Raw genomic sequence first — 17,500 nt, 5'->3', positions numbered from 1 at the left:
CTGTCGTAAGAAGTGTAGTAATCTTTCTGTTAAGACTTTATCCCCCCCCCCCTCAACCCCCTGGCCCCTCATGTGAAAGAAAATGCGCAGCGCAGAATGACAGTGAAGCTATTACTGGGTGTAGGGGCCGAGACTGAAGCTATTACTGGGTGTAGCGAGTCGGCCCCTAACTGTCTGTCGCCGACTGTGTGTGGTGTTTAACGAGCCGCCCCCCTTTTGTTGGTGGTGTTGCAGTATTCTTTCTCTGGAAGTCCCCCTTGCCCTGTGTTCACACAGTTTCACAGGAGCTGTATTCCTTTCCTTTCTTTCTTTCTTTCTTTCTTTCTTTCTTTCTTTCTTTGTGAGCCCGTCACCCTCTCACGACCCTCAAAGTGACGGCTGAACTGTTTCTTTTCCACACCCTCTCTCCTCACTCACTTCGTCCATGTCATAGGGACTGTACAGGAGTAGTCCTTTTACAAGCCTCAGTGATCCCCTCTCGCCACTCGCCATGCCCCACCCATCTTCCTCCGCCCCCTTCCGCACTCCCAGTGTCATGGGAATTGCTGCTGGTGTTTATTCAGAAGCGGCAAACTATTTCTTGCTTTTCTCGGAATGTCTTAAAAAATTGTGGTCATCTCCTTTTTATAAGCACCATTTGCCCCGTTCTGAACGTCATGGGACTTGCTGCTGTTTTGGATTTCACCGGACTTCTTTTGTATTCGAACTCCTTCAACCCTGGTCTCCCACTGGATACAGAAACATAAGGTGTTAGTTTAATTCATCTGTTATCAGAGGCTTTTGGCCTTGTATCGATTTCCTTTCGATTTCTGTCGTTGTTGACGTGGTATTTATCATGTGAGGTCCGCTGAACTCGGTGGGGTTTCTCGTCAAAACAACGTGAAGGGAATCGAACTTCTGGTCTGGCATGCTGGGAGTACTGGAGACTCTATCGCATAGGGAGGGAACGGACCAAAATGATTCTTTCACCATGACTTCTTCACAGACGATGTTTGCCTAGGAGCGCGGTCTCTCTCTCTCTCTCTCTCTCTCTCTCTCTCTCAATATATATATATGTGTGTGTGTGTGTATACATTGTGTGTGTGCGTGCGTGCGTGCGTGCGTGCGTGCGTGTGTGTGTGTGTGTGTGTGTGTGTGTGTGTGTGTTGGTCAACTGCTGATATTGATGGGAACGTCGATGTGTGCAATAATTTTCGTTTGGCGATTCCTTTGTCACGTCAACAGTGATTTATCATTTGCCACTCTCCCTTATGTTTCTTCGCAGAAAGCAAACCATTCCCATTCCCTTCTTCTACCCCTTTCATAACCATCCACCCCTTCAACTCCGAATTCACACCCCCCCCGCCCCCCCGCCCCACCAGCCCCCGAAATGAAGACTGCATGTTTCAACGTGTCTCTGATTACAAATTCACAGGACAACACTCGGGGATATGCGCACGGACACGATAATTGAAAGTGACTTTAACCATCTCACTGCTGAATCTTGGTGAAATGAGGTCAGTATGACCCGAATTAGAAGTGTGGTTACTACTTCTGTTCACTTATGAATGGTGGAACTGATGTTGCTGAACAGAGGTAATGCAATCACAGGAGGAAAAGTCTAAGTAAATAATGGTGGCTGACGCCCTGACCTGTAAGCTTAGTCTTATCTCAGTGAGGTGACAGCCCTTCACTGATGAACACACTCGTTAGCAGCAGTCAAGGGGTTAAAACACTTCCAGTCCTTTTATTCATGTGTGCAACAGAGGAGAGAGAGGGAGAAAAAAGAAATGAAAGACAACAACAAAAACGTGCCAGCATAACGAAAAACACTTGAGATTATGCGCAGCAGCGATTCTCCTGTTTTCACATGTCATATGTAACAGTTGATTATCAAGTCATTAAGACAAGAAATAACATGTTTATTATAGGAAATTGTTACAAGTTTCATGCAGCTAATACAAAATATGTAATACCTTTGGCAGTGCGCTCACAGTTTCAATGGACACACCATCTGGTCGCTATGGAGATGTATTCTGGAGGGAAGAAAACCAATACCCATGCTTCTGTTAAACACCACATAAAACGTTTAGTATTGTTTGTTGAGTGCATACCACAAGTGAATTGGTGTGTTTATTCTTAGTGTCGGTAACAGTGAGAAAAGAGACCTTGGCATTCTGCAGTCTGAAGGCGGTCAGGGTTGCTCACTCAAGTCACTGAAGTCTGGACGGACCAGAGAGGACGGGGGATTGGTTCCTCAGTAATTGCTGGTTCGCAGTGGGAATGCCCAAATGCCCAGGCTTTAGTGCCGCACTCGGACATTTTGTTCCGACATTTCTAACACTCCCTAGCCAGAGAACACAGAGAGAGAACACTTAAAGGAAGTGACCACACACAGAGAGACAGAGATACACACATACAAACGCGCGTGCGCTCACACACACAAATATACAGACATACGGGCACACACGCGGACACACAGGCATCACACACACACACACACACACACACACACACACACACACACACATATATATATATAAACATACACGCACAAGATAAAAAAAAAATTCCCCGTTTCCTTTTGGGGTATGGAGGAAAACTGACAGACGAGCAAAAGAATGTTCTGAACATGACAACGGTTAATGAATGTACTGTGTCAACAACACTCTTGTCGAATACAGTAGGAACCCAATGCATGCTACATCATAAATGTGAACCTTTTACCACACTCAATCTCAAAATGCATTCACACGTTCAACACATACAAGAATAATTAATATCTGACCACACCCACCCACCCACCCACACACACACACACACTCTCTCTCTCTCACACACGCGCGTGACGTTTGTGTGTGACAGACAATCAGTCAGGCAGACAGACACTTACACACACACACACACACACACACACACACACACACACACACACACACACACACACACACACACACACACACACACACACACACACACACACACACACACACACACACACACACACACACACACACACACACACACACAGAGTTCACCATAAGCGGTCGTGCGTATCCTGCGAACTTTCCCGTGCAGAGCGAAAGCACACCCACCCACACGCGAACTGTTCCGTTTTCATTCGTTTCCGACCGAATTGCCCGACACCAAAGTTCACATCAAGTTGCCTCCCATTCACAGTGATCACCGACAAAGATCATAGGGTGTCGTCGTTCAGCGTGTTTGATCTCTGCCTTCGATGAGGGGAAGGGGTTCGAGCGCATTAAACTAGAACCAATTACCGACGTGCATTCATGTATTTCAGCTTTTCCCCTCTGTCATTTTTTCTTTTCAATCATTTCTTCTTTTCTTCCCCCCCCCCCCCCCCCTTTTATGAGAGAAAGGGTAAAAAATAAATGCGGGGCAGATGAAAAAAAAGGGAGAGGTTGACTGAGAGGAGGTGGTATGATGTAAGGGGCGGGTGTGTGGGGTAGGATGTGGGGTGGGTGGGTCGCAGAAGTAATGTATATACCGACAGTTGTAGCATTTAATTAAGAAATTCATTATTTCATACTAATGTTTTGAAGGCACTTTTTTCCCCCCTTTTTTTCTTCTTCTAAATTTATAGACTGGTCTTTTATGAGTCACATTTAGACTGGTTGTATATGAGTCACAGTTTAACAGCAAAGGCGGGGCAGGTAAAGCCAAAATTATCAACATGACAGCACTTGGCCTGTTTCTGGTATTTCAGAAGAAGAAAAGCATTTTAAATAATTCTTTACGTCAGTGTCGTCATCTGAAATCAGGTGATGAAGGTGGTGAAGAACCATGGAGGTTCTGATGACGTCATCATGAAGGTGGTAATAACCCATGAAGGTGGTGATGTGATCATGAAGATGCTGATGATGTCATAATGAAGGTGGATGTGTCATCGTGAAGGTGATGATGTCATCGTGAAGGTGGTGATGTCATCAGGAATGTGGTATATGATGTCATTGTGAAGGTGGTGGTGATCCATGGAGGTGGTGATGATGTTATCATGAAGGTGGTTATGATCCATAAAGGTGATGTCATCATGAAGGTGGTGATGATGTCATCATGAAGATGGTGATGATGTCATCATGACACGCTGATGATGTCACAATGAAGGTCGTAATGATCCATGAAGGTGCTAATGTCATCACGGAGGTGGTGATGATGTCATTATGAAGGTGGTATTGATGACAATGGCTTCACTCTCAACACGGGAAAAGCCGTCTCTGTTTGGTACACCCGTGGACAGTGCAAAGTGATGTTTGCTGTTGTTGTGTACAACTGGTACAAAGTGACGGTTTGTGTAAATAGGTGCAGACACGACAGTTGTATTGGATACATGACAGTGCACCGTATCACCACTGAATGTTGCAGCTCATGCAGTTTCACCATGAATATTACTGAAAAATGACATCTTCTCAGGTTGCTTCATAAATACCCCAACGAAACGAGTCCTACTGAGTGCAGTATAAACAATAACCAGGCGATATTCTGAATTTCCACATAACGCCATCTGTTACAGTGTGTGCATTAAACAAACGGTTATGGGTTCACCGCGAACACCGCAAAGAAATGTCAGCAATTCGGTGGACCGTAAACACTGATCATTTCCACTGTTGCTGGGTGCGTCACAAGAACATTCCGAAAATGACCGCGCTTTTCGAGCGCACCACAAACAAGACGAAGCTGCATTCCGTGATTACCAAAGACAATCTCCACTGTAAGGAATCACTAGAGAAACAGTAAAGCCATCGTCGAGAGTTGGGCGAGGGCTGTTGGAATGACATTGCTGTTAATCGCATGACAAATACCGCGGATGGGCCCACAAGCTGCACTTGATTCAGCGCAAAGTGACTTCCTCGGTGGGGGTGCTCCACTTGAGCGCTCTCCGACTATCGCGAAATGACATTAAGGTCTGACAAAACAATGACCGAATCCCTTGTCCAGGGTTCACAGGGTTCGTGTTATATTGCACACGGGGCATGCCACACACGCACACACACACACACACATCGGAGTTTTCCACGCTCTTGAGGCTGCAGTCTGAAGGTCTCTTATGACGTCAGAACTCTTATTTGTGGAAAGTGGTGGTGGGGAAGAGAGAGAGGGGTCAGAACGGACATGGATGATAAAGAGCTAAAGTCAAAAACCGGGGCTGAGAAGCGACGTGTTCACTGCTGGTCGAATTTGAATGTGCAGTTTGAACGTGTCTTTTCTTTTAGATTTTTTTTTTTTTTGGGGGGGGGGGGGGGGGGGGGGGGGGGGGGGGGGGGGTGGGGGGGGTGGTATTGATTCCTTTTAAAAAATTGATTTAATTTTTTCTATATTAATTTTTTAAGATAGATTGTTAGTTTGTAAGTGGGCAGTTTCTTCATTTCGTTTTTTTTTCCCTATACTTTTCTTGGGTTCCTTTTTGTGGCTTTGCTTTGTCGTCTTCCTGTGACATGAATTGAGATATTTCTGGTGGTGAAACTGAAATCATCTCAATATATATAAAGACTGCGGATAGATGTAAATATCTGAATATTGGACACCGGATCTAAACAGGACTGGGAGCGTTGGATATTAAATGGCAGATAAGCAGGGTAACCTAGGAATAAACTCCGCCCAACAGCTTTTACACATAAAAGGTACACGGCACGGGACCTCAGCTCAGGCAAAAGAAAGCAGTAACAGAGGATTTTACACAGGTAATCAAAACGCAGAGGGGACCTTTACATAAGAAAACAAAAGGCAGAGTAGAAAGAGACTACACACAGGAAAAGAAAAAAGTACAGATGATTTTAACACAGGCAGATTTAAGTTACAGGGGAGTTTTACATTAGCAAACAGAATTTACAGAAGACTTTACATCATAAAATGGAGCAGGGATACCTTTACAAGGTAAAAGGAACTTAACACGGGTGAATGGAAAGTATAGGAGACTTTTACACAGGCAAATAAAAGGCACTAGTGATATTTGCATAGATAAATAAAAGATACAGGAGGACTTGTACACCGGGAAACAAAAGGTACAGGAACTGCAACGCGGGTAAACAAAACGTAGAGGGGACTTTTTACAAAGGTAAACCAAAAGCCAGAGGACACTTCTGGACAGGTGAACAAAAGATACAGGAATTTTCTCATCAAGTTAACAAACAGCAGAAGGGACTTTTATACACGGGAAAACAACTTTTTTTACACAGATAAATAAAAGGTACAGGAACTTTCACACAGGTTAAAAATAAGGTGGAGGGGATGTCTACACAAGCAAACAAAAGCTGCTGAAGACTTTTGCACAGGTAAATGCAAGGTAGAGGGGGTGTTTACACAAGTAAACAAAAGCTGCAGGAAACATTTGCATGGGCAGATAAAGGGAACAGGGACTGTTTACACAGGTAAATGATAGATAAATAATATGTGCAGGGAAACAAATCCATACACTTCCGAAAAGTTACTGTATTTGTTGTGCCACAGTGGTTTGTTTACCAGATTCCTCACGTAAAAGCTCTTGTATCTTTTTTTTTTTTTTTTTAATGTTTTTTGTTGTTGTTGTTTATCCTGGGGAAAAATGTGGTTCTGAGATAGTGTTGAGATAAATTTTCAGGCTCTGTGAGGCTGATTTCAATCATACTTATGTTAGCTTTTGTTACTTAATACAGTTGACTGTGCTGCTTAGAATGCTCTTTAGGGGTGACGATGTGATGATTATAACAATAGTGATGGCATTTATAACAATGATGATAATGATAACGATCGTAATGAAGACAACGCACGCGTTTGTATTTCTGAGAGAGAGAGAGAGATGTGGCAGTCAGAGACAGAAAAATAAAGAAATTTCGAACGCTCACGTGTCAGTGAGAGAGAGAGAGAGAGAGAGAGAGAGAGAGTGCGTGTGTGTGTGTGTGTGTGCGCGCGCGCGCGCGCGTGTGTGTGTGTGTGTGTGAAAGAGAGACAGGGCGATTACAGGCGTGAAAAACTCATTCAAACGCGCACCTAACATGAACAGCAGAGGTCAGGAGACCGCCGTAAATCCCATGCCATTAAGTTTGCCCCGAAGGACATTGATCAAACGTCAACACCCTCTCTTACCCCCTCCATCTCCTTTCTACACCCCCAAGCCCTCCAAGCCCCTGTACAGAGGGAGCACAAGTTGGTGCCGAAAGGAACGGAGCGGCGCGGGGTGTCTGTGTGTGTCTAAAGCTTTGTCAAGCAAACAGTCTGCAAGTTTTCAATTCCCACCCATGTTTCACCGATCTGTGCTGAAAGAGAGTGTGTGAGAGAGAGGGGTCTTGACTTTTAACCAGTGACCGTACCCTTCATGGGAAGATTTTCTCTCGAACGGCGGTGGGAATATATTTGTGTGTGAGTGTATGTGTGTGCGTGTGTATTTTGTGCATATGCGCACAGCTTAGTTGTACCCGATGGGTTGTATAGAATTGTTAGCTGTCTGTGATGTTAGTGTTTAGAGATACTTTGTCATCTCTCTCGAAATGCCTTGGTCATTTTATATATATATATATATTATTGTTTCGGCGTTGTCTTGTCTGCGGAGTTGAGCGTACAGTTCAACACACAGTGTAAATTACCGAGGTTGGATATACAATTACAGACACATATGATTTTGTGATTCGAGTTCAACGATCTCGACTTGAGAATGAACCGGAGTAGAACATATGATATGTTCATACATCAACAGAGCGTTGTCATCTGACTGATCGCAGTGTTTTATTCTTACCAATATCTTGAGTCGTGTTCCTGGTTGACAGTGAAATCCTTGTTTTGTTGGTCTTGTTGAACTGGTCTCTGACCGCCATGTCTGAGGGATCCTGAACATTCATTGATTGTGTGTATCATCCTTCGCTGTGAGACATATTCACAAAACAAATCAACTGAAATACGTTTCTGAATAGTCTTTAGTTTCGTGATCTGAAAGCAAGAGTTCATATTAGAATTTATTCAGTCTGTGGCGGAGACACTTTAAACAGGAGTTTTCTTCGGAAAAGCTTCCATTATTATTCATATGCGCACATGTTTGTGCGCACAGCGTTACTGCACTTCAGCCATTTATATATTGTTACAGCCTTGTGTGATTTAAATGTATGACCTGAGTTTGGAAATACAATCTTTGATGTATACCTCAACGAAAAAAATTAGTAGTAAGTATATTTTGTGTGTAGATATACGCCGAATATACGAAAGTTGTCATCCAGGGATGGTTCTAACTCGATCGTATTTTGTGGTCTGGTTTCTAGCCTCACTGTGATTGGAAATCCAATATGAAATCCCGGTTGTTGTTGTTGTTCTTTTATCTTTAAGCTTTTTTTCATAAACTAAAGACCGTGCATAATTACGCGCTTGCAACTTCACCAATTTGTGTGTACACTGTCCAGTTTTATTCTGCATAATCTCTGAATGCCCAACCCCCCCGACAGCATTTTAGACGTTTTAAAAGAAATCGGTCTGTTTGACAAGCCTTAAAGGAAGGTTGGTGAATCACGGAATTTAGCTTGTCTTTGGACAAAGAGTTTAGTCATAATTTCTTTTATGAGATTCAGAAAGAAAACCGCCATGAGGTACCTTCCGTTATTGATACTGCCTTCAACCAAACAGCCAACCAACAGGTTTTTGTTGTTGTTGTTTTTGTGGAGGGTTCATGACCTATGCCCAAAGGTCATGACTTACGCATTGTCATTTCCTTGACCAGCTTTCGTAATAAATTATATGACTCTGTGTACGCGCGCGCCAGTGTCGAAATGTAAGCAGTGTCAACGATCTGGTGTTTTGCAAGCCGGGTATTGACACCCGTGTCACATTCCTTGTTTTACGAGTCCTCATAATGCGATCGATCACTTTGTCTTTTCACAGGAATAAATCTTCCTGGATGGCTTTCGTAACGAAATGGACCCTGTTTTCCGGTATACAGCGTACAGGATAGCTTCTGTCAATGGTTCTTATTACGGCCTGAAGAAGCTGATTATTCAACTGAAGTCCTTTGACATTTTGTGAACGCTTGCGAAAAGCATGGTCAGAGTAACTAAACTTGAGCGCGGAAGTGAACATTGCTGAACGATCTGTATGTTTTCTTGATCGATAATGACTTTTTATGTGAAATTACACATACAAAATTTTGCTGTTGTCCCCTTTTTATATGAGGCTTTGGCCTTAACTGAATAAACCATCTTGAATCTTGAATCACCCGCTGAAGTTGTAGTTCTGGTAGCATTGTGTTTTACAGTTAGGAATAATAACCCACTTGTATGGAAAATCTAGTGAGTAGTTAAAAAAAAAAGAAAGTTAAGGGTGTATTTCGATCGTTGTAGAGTCCGAGGATGCGGGCTCACATAAGCAAACAGGTGTCTGGAATGGAAAGAAATACAACGAAGCTGTATTCAACCTGCATTTTTTTCTGTCACAGTCTTAATTTTTTGACCACCTGTCGACAACGTTTCTCTGTGTGAAGAGTTCGGTATCCACACTTACTTATAAATATATTTTTCCCTTGATGAAAGGCACTTAACAAGGATGTTCCAAACTGACAGGTGTGTACATTGCAATTGGCAGTTTTCCAGAATGTTTTTTGCTGAGTCTTAATTGTGAATCACAACTGAGAAAAACAGGCAAACAAGAACAAAAAACAATCGGGCAGTCTATCCAAGATGAGTATCTACCTTCCCAAAATCGAAAGCTACCCCCTCTTCGACCTCGATCAACTGGACACCCGAACACCCGCGCCCAAGAAAAAGAAGAAGAAAGCGCTGTTCCCCGTAACTTCCTCATTACACCGCGGAGTCCACGACAGTACAGTGGTGTCCTTACCGGATATCCGGCTCACCAATGGACATGCGCAGCCTTTGACTTCCAAGTTCCAAACTGCAGACGAACATCTTACGAAGCCTGGTGAGGAGAAGGAGGAGGAGGAGGAAGAGGAGGAGGGGGAATCATTGAACGAAAACCAACGGAAGCGAGTGACTTTCGGGCTTGGGACGGATGGTGAGTCTACGGACGGGTTGGGGGAGAAGGCGGGGGATGTGCAGGCACCGAGGGAGAGCAAGGGGGGTGTGTGGGGGAAGAGGAGGCTGCAGACCAGTGCCAGCAGGTTGTTCCGTCGCGTGGACAGTGTCTGGGGACTGCCGGAGCACGCGGCAACGTGTGACAAACGGGTGTTGTCTTCGGAAAAAGTGAGTTGGACGAGTTGGCGGTGTTTTCCGGTTGCTTTGTGTGTGTGTCTCTGACTGTTTCTTTTTTCTTTTCTCTCCTTTTTTTTTTTTTTTTTTTACTCCGAAATGTCTTTCGCGCGCGCGCATGTGTGTATGTGTGCGTGCGTGTATCATGTGTGTGTGTGTGCGCGTGCGTGCGTGTATCATGTGTGTGTGTGTGCGTGCGTGCGTGCATGTGTGTGTGTGCGTGCGTGCGTGTATCATGTGTGTGTGTGTGTGTGTATCTGTGTGTGTGTGTATGCGTGCGTGCGTGTATGTGTGTGTGTGTGTGATCAGATCTTACCGTCCTAGGACGTTTTATCTGTTTTGAAACTACTTTCTACGCGCCCACACCATCTTTGCACAAAAAATTCACTTAAATTTTGTGTGTGTGTGTGTGTGTGGTGCACGCGCGCAAGCAGTGCACGAGGATTTAAGAGGAGGCAGAAGAAGTGTGTGTGTGTGACACTTGATTTGACTTGTTTGTAAGCCTTGATTATAGAACCCCATGGTGCTGGTTTTTGTAACCATTCAAAAGAAAAAAAAATCAATCTATATTGGTGTTGATTGTTAGCGTTCTGGGCCCCTGTGCTAGGAAGGTAGAGCGCATTATTAATGCCTATTATCATTATTATATTCTTTTTCTTCTTATTATTATGGGTGCTTACTGGGTACATTATCATTCGCTTGAACCTAAACCATAGTTTAATTTCATCTTAAAGTTCTCGCTGGGCGTATATCCAGTGCGTGAGAAGTGTTTCGTTACAGTCGCGATATCAGTTGGATAATCCAACGCCGAGAGTCAAAATTTAACTGTGTAAAATTCGTTTCACGGCATACGGGTGACCGGTATTGACTTGGGTAAGTGAATAACCCACTGTTCTCTGCAAACTGTTAAATTAAAGAAATAAAAAACCAAAGAAAACAAAACAAAAACAACCAAACTATTACTGAAACAAGACAGAGAGAGACTACCGTTGTCTGCAGTAAAAGAAAAAAAAGGAACGGAAATGTACACACACACACACACACACACACACACACACACACACACACACACAGACAACCGAACACCGGTTAAAACATAGACTCACTTTGTTTACACAAGTAGTCAAAAAGGAACGGAAATGTACACACACACACACACACACACACACACATTGAATACTACCTTAGAAACGCCCAGTGTCTAGTAAATTCCCACCACCACCCGTCTCCCACTTTGAGAGGAAACAAAATCTGAAATAATGAAATAACGATAATCCAGTTTGCTATCTAGGGTCGTACTGCTTTTCAAACAAGTGCAAATATAGGTCTTGAGATAAAGAATACGTAAAGAATGGATTATGTTGATGATGTTGTTATATGTTTATACTCAACGGAAACACACACACACACACACACACACACACACACACACACATGATTCTTTATTTCATTCCTTTTTACTCTTTAAAAGTAATCTGTTTGAGGAATGACTCCAGAACCGTATGGACACGTTCACACAGTGAGAGAGAGAGAGAGAGAGAGAGAGTGTGTGTGTGTGTGTGTGCGAGACACACAGACACAAAGAGATAAATACCAGAGAGAGATCGAAAGATTTCTTTTTAAAGTTAGCGGATTTGCCCGAGTTAAGTTTGGTGGGACAAATCAAGACAAAACCAAGAAAGATAGATAGATAGATAGAGAGAGAGAGAGAGAGAGGAGGGGTGGGTGGAGGGGGGAGAATGAATGAATGAATGAATTTTATTTTATTTCTGAGGGTAATAGAATAAGCAACAATGCTTTTTTTCCATCCAGCCCCCAAAAGGAGAAATCTGGGGGAAAATATAAACAAATGAATTGCAAATAGCACTACACAACATCAAACGAGAAAGGAAAAAAAAAATCGGACACACACACACACACACACACACACACACACACACACACACACACACACACACACACACACAGATTCAAAAACTTTATTACTCAAGGATAAAGATTTTAGGCATTGCCTAGTCTTCCAATCTGTCCTTGTGACAACAAAAACAGTAACGATAAGACACAACAATAACAACAATGGTAAATACTACTACTACCACTACCACTACTACTACCACTACACTACTACTACTACTACTACTACTACTACTACTACTAATGATAATTATAATATTAATCAACGGACCATCATCATCATAAAAATATAATGAAGGGAACACAGTCACACACTCACACCCACCCACCCACCCACACACATATGCACACACTCGTCCCCAAAGACACACACCCTTATGCATATACATAGTTGCACATATATATATGTGTGTGTGTGTGTGTGTGTGTGTGTGTGTGTGTGTGTTGAAATGGGAATTCTTGTTCAATCATTTTAAGAGAGAGAGAGAGAGAGAGAGAGAAGAAAAGGAGAACAACAAAACTTTCAGACATCCGCCGTGGGGTGTGTGCGGATTAGCATGGTGTGAATGTTCCATTGACGATCTCTGTTGACACTTCCACAGTTTTCTATATCTGGCCCGACTTGTTGCAACACTCTTTTTTTCTCTTTCTGTGTGTGTGTGTGTGTGTGTGTGTGTGTGTGTGTGTGTGTGTGTGTGTGTGTGTGTGTTCGTTTTTTAGTTTAGTGTCTTTTCACTATCAGTGATATTAGACGAACTCTCTCTCTCTCTCTCTCTCTCTCTCTCTCTCTCTCTCTCTCTCTCTCTGTGTGTGTGTGTGTGTGTGTGTGTGTGTGTTGAAATGGGAATTCTTGTTCAATCATTGTAAGATAAATTGTTATTGATTTTGGCAAGTTTACTTCCATTCCGTGAGAGAGAGAGAGAGAGAGAGAGAGAGAGAGAGAGAGAGAGAGAGAGAGAGATTGTGTGTTGTGTGGGCGACTGTACGTCTGTGTGTACATTTGTCTGTCTGTGTCTCGCAAAGAGCATGATAAACTGAAGTGGGCACATGATAAAACAATTGCGTATTTGGAAATAGAAAGTGTTTAAAAGATTATGAATTTGATACTCTACTGTTTTTGCACTTTTGGTGCCGCGTGTGTACATTGACACCCGCACACCCACACCCGACCCGCACCCGTACCCCTCTCCCTCACCCCACCCCCACGCAGGTACGCGCTTGCGTGCAGAGTAAAGGAGAGAAACGACGCATGGATTATCGCAGACATTGCATTTAGAATTTACGAAGCCGCTCCAGTGATCTCTTCATGCCTTTTTGACACCAGTCTTCGCATCTCTGAAGACTCATTACTCGAGCAAGGGAGAGTCTTTTATGACCTTTTTTTTCACAGCTCTCATCACACCAGCAATTCGTTCCTTCTGAGGAAATGTTCATGGAACTTTCAGGGGGAAGGTTCATGGTTTGGTCGATTGGATAGCAGTGGTTTGATCTGATGATTAAAAAAAAAAGAAGTAAATATAAACCAAACTGTATTTTTGCCGCGCCGAATCACACGAGTGAACGTTCTTTGAAATCTTTAATTCTGTGACATTACACAAAAAAAACCCGCGCTGTGTTGTGGGAGAAAAAAAAATAGAGAGAGATAGAGAGAGGGAGAGGGAGGGAGAGAGAGAGAGAGAGAGAGAGAAGAAGAAGAAGAAGAAGAAGAAGAATGTGGAGTTAGTGGGGACAGAAAAAGAAAATAATCAACACCCACAAAGCATTGAGATACTGGATACAAAGATCCGCTCGTGGGGTGCTCACAGGTATTGGTTGGGACAGGTTTGATTCGAAAAGAACAAACAAAAAAACAAACAAGGTGTGTGAGAAAGGAACCAAGCAGCGTAGCGTCTGCAACCCTTTCACCGCTTGGAAGACTTGGGATTCCAAACGTTTCCCTGAACGACCCCCACAACAGAGAGGAGACGGGGTGGGAACAGCGACAGTGGTTGGGGAGTGGGGGCGGGAGTGGTTGCTGAGTGAGATAGAGATAAATGATGATGATATGGATACTTTCATTGCGCACGAGAGAGACCAAACTCTCAGCGCTTTTGCAATCACGGAGTCACTTGCCCCACAAGGCAGCCTTCCTGGGTAGTATTTAGAGTGGAATGATAGCTGCCACTAAGCGCTCATCATTCGTGTGTCACACACACACACACACACAACGCGCCACGCACCTACGCGCACACACATACACACGCAAACACACACACACACACACACACACACACACACACACACACACACACACAGAGGCTTTAACTGGTTTATAAAAAACGTGACATTACATCTAAGACCGAACTACATAAAATACCCAGTGCACTAATAACAGGAGTTCAGAACCACGAACACAAAAATACCTGTTGACAAACCGAGCTGCGCCATGGTGTCCGTAATACCACTGTGTTCACGTGCCGTAGTGTTCGCAATATCACATTGGTTAACTGCCCATTTACGGTTGTGTCTTCGTACCTTTGTGAACACACAGCATTTCGGTGATGTTTTCAATGCAGTCGGGCATCAATTTATGAAGGTAGGAGCGTGTCAACACACAATTTTGTTAAATTATCATTTTATTTACATTATCGCTATTGTGATCAAGGAAGCAAACCTGAATGACAACACACACACATACACACACACGCGCGCACACACACACACACGCGCGCGCGCACACACACACACACACTCTCTCACTCTCTCTCTCTCTCTCCAACATTGTGCCCATCCACCGTTCTTCTGAATTCAAGTTTAAGACTCGGGATTCTTCAAGCCAAACATACATGGTCCCCTATTCCTCCCAGCCCTTCTCTGCCCCCCCCCCATCCCCTCCCCTCCCCCTCCATCCCCCTCCCCCTCACCCCTATCCCGTGTCCATTGAATCCGACTATCCAGAACAAAGCAAGCGGAACTGAAGCATAACTTCACCGCAGTAAAAATCGAAGTGTGAAGCAAGCATGACAGGAAAACCGTCAACGTTTAAAGGTTGGAAGCTTTTGCACCGCGGCAATAAATGGTGTCATTGCGAACACTGAAAGAACGAGGTTCTAAAGGAATGTTGTGTCTCTAAATGCCTTCCCTAACATAAATATTTGATCTGATAACGGGGAAAAAATCGATAAACTTGCAATCGAGACGGGTAGAAAACAGGGCGTGGAGATACTTTGTCGGTGGTGTGGAGATTGCAGTATGGGTGCTAAAAATGCTGTATATCAAAGTGAATGATATTAACTGACTAATTAAAAAAAACCAAACTAAAAAACAACAAACAAACAAACATACAAAAATAAGCCCTAATAACCAACAACAGAAAACCCATAAGAGTTCAAAAACCTAAAGAGAACAACTGACGGAAGGGAATTCAGACGTGCCTTGCAAATTTTATCATGGAAGGGAAAAATGAATTGCTTTGATTTCCTTTTGTCACCCCCTCTTTTAAATCTTTTTTTGCTTTCTTCTTCTGTCTGATTATATTTTGGACGTATATTCGTAATCATGACATGAGCCTTTCGGTCGGCTCAGCTAAAAGCAACATGGGTTTCTCCCCTTCTGTGCCCCCCTCCCTTCCTGTCTTGTTTTCTGTCTTTATTTTCGTCCTTTCTTACTGGAATGTGTTGCCCTGTGGTGCTGGGTTCCAATCTCATTTTCTTTCTTTTTCTTTTTCTACCTTCCTTTCATTCATTCATTCTTTTTCATTGATTCATTCTTTCTTTCTTTCTATCTCCATCGATTCAATTCTTCATTCTCCCACTTCCTTTCTGCTTGGTTTATCATTCTTCTCTATCTATGGTCTAAAGCAATATTGCCATAAGATGGCAGATAGCTAAAATGGTATATAGTGTGCATATAAACGCAGGAATAATCGAATGCAGATTTCGCACCTCAAAGCAAATCTTAAGACTCCCAAGATAGCGCTTATGCAAGCCATCACTATTAGTTCATATCTTAGTTATTGTCCACCATCCAATCCCTAAAAGAGCCGACGAACTCAAAGTTTGAAAATCCCAAGTTCCCGAGTTTTGAATCTTTTTGCATTCATTCTTTGATTATGTTGCTGTATATCCGTAAATCATTAAAAAAAAAAAGTATTTCTTATGCCCCCCCCCCCCTCCCCTCGCCCCCTGTCTCGTACGGTTTTCTTTCCACGAAACGAAAGGTGCACACGTGTACACAATAACTTAAAACCAGTGTAAAGCAGACATCACGAAAAACGTATCAGCTACCACTAATTATAAATCCAAGGACAATAGCGATAATGATGATGATGATAATAACTACAACATTAACAACATTAATGTTGATGGTAGTAATAATTATAATAGTAAGCAGAAAACACATGCACACACACACACCACACACACACACACACACACACAGACACACACACACAGCTCCCCCCCTCCCACCCCCAGATGATGATAATAATAATAAATAAATTAATTAATTAATTAATAAAACAATACTAGTAAGCAGCAGAAGAAGAAGTAAAACACACATAAAGTACCCCCCAAGTTGTTCGGAGAATAAAACGTCTGTTCAGACAGCCAGAGGTTTCAGGTACGAAGTACGAGATACGAACAGGCAAGACTTTCTCTCTCTCTCTCTCCCCCCCCCCCCCCCCCCCACTCCCGTACACCTCTTCTACTCTCAACCGCACGCCTCAGCCAACAGCTCCCCCCCTCCCCCCTCGCACCCCCCTCTGCAGCTCACGAACAAAGAAGAAGAAGAAGAAAGATGTATCATCCCACCTTCTCAATGTTTCAGATCAGAAGGAAATTTTCCCAAGCCATCAAGGCGGTGATCAGCATACGTAAACTGGCAGCCATTATGATCAAAAAGTAAGTAGACGTAAATAAATATGTTCAGAAGACGTTTTTGTGGATTGACGGTTTGTGCCATTGTCTGCTTTGTTGACTCTTTAATGTGGAATAAAACCAGTGTCTTTGGTTGGTTGATTGCAGTTTTATTTGAATTATGGGCGTGGATTGGTAGATCACATAGTTTTGAATAAAACTGGTATCTGATTTCCTACTTTTGAATAGATCACTCATATTTTTTTCATACTCCTCCGTGTCTCAGGAAGTGTTGGACCAAAAAATAAAAAAAGTAATATGTTACTGGTTTAGTACTTAATATGTACGCTTTCAAAAGACTTAAGTATTGTTTAGGTAACGTCTAGTTTATGTAGATTTTATATCTTCATCGCTGTCACTATCTTTCTTTAAATACCACATTTCTTTCATATACAGTCGTATTATTCATTTGTCGTTTTCCTGTGATATTGTATGCGCGTGGAGGCAACGCTAGCACGCACGTGGTCGATACACATGACTAAAATGATTTATTTTATGTATGCGCCTTCCAAGGGCAAATATTGAACACAAATT

General features: G+C 43.0%; 1 protein-coding gene across 1 annotated transcript in view; it reads left to right on the top strand.

The window, feature by feature from the left end:
* Positions 1–17,500, top strand: part of LOC143277628 (uncharacterized) — a 77,719-nt gene that overhangs the window by 35,060 nt on the left and 25,159 nt on the right. Inside the window, exons 4-6 of the mRNA XM_076582517.1 lie at positions 6,980–7,159; positions 9,591–10,151; positions 16,878–16,951. Coding sequence (XP_076438632.1) covers positions 6,980–7,159; positions 9,591–10,151; positions 16,878–16,951 — 815 coding nt within the window. The remainder of the gene's footprint in view (positions 1–6,979; positions 7,160–9,590; positions 10,152–16,877; positions 16,952–17,500) is intronic.

Source organism: Babylonia areolata, chromosome 2, assembly GCF_041734735.1.
Source record: "Babylonia areolata isolate BAREFJ2019XMU chromosome 2, ASM4173473v1, whole genome shotgun sequence".
Taxonomy (NCBI): Eukaryota; Metazoa; Mollusca; class Gastropoda; order Neogastropoda; family Buccinidae; genus Babylonia; species Babylonia areolata.
Note: the sequence above shows the minus strand (reverse complement) of the source record. Positions and strands in the feature narration are given on the sequence as shown.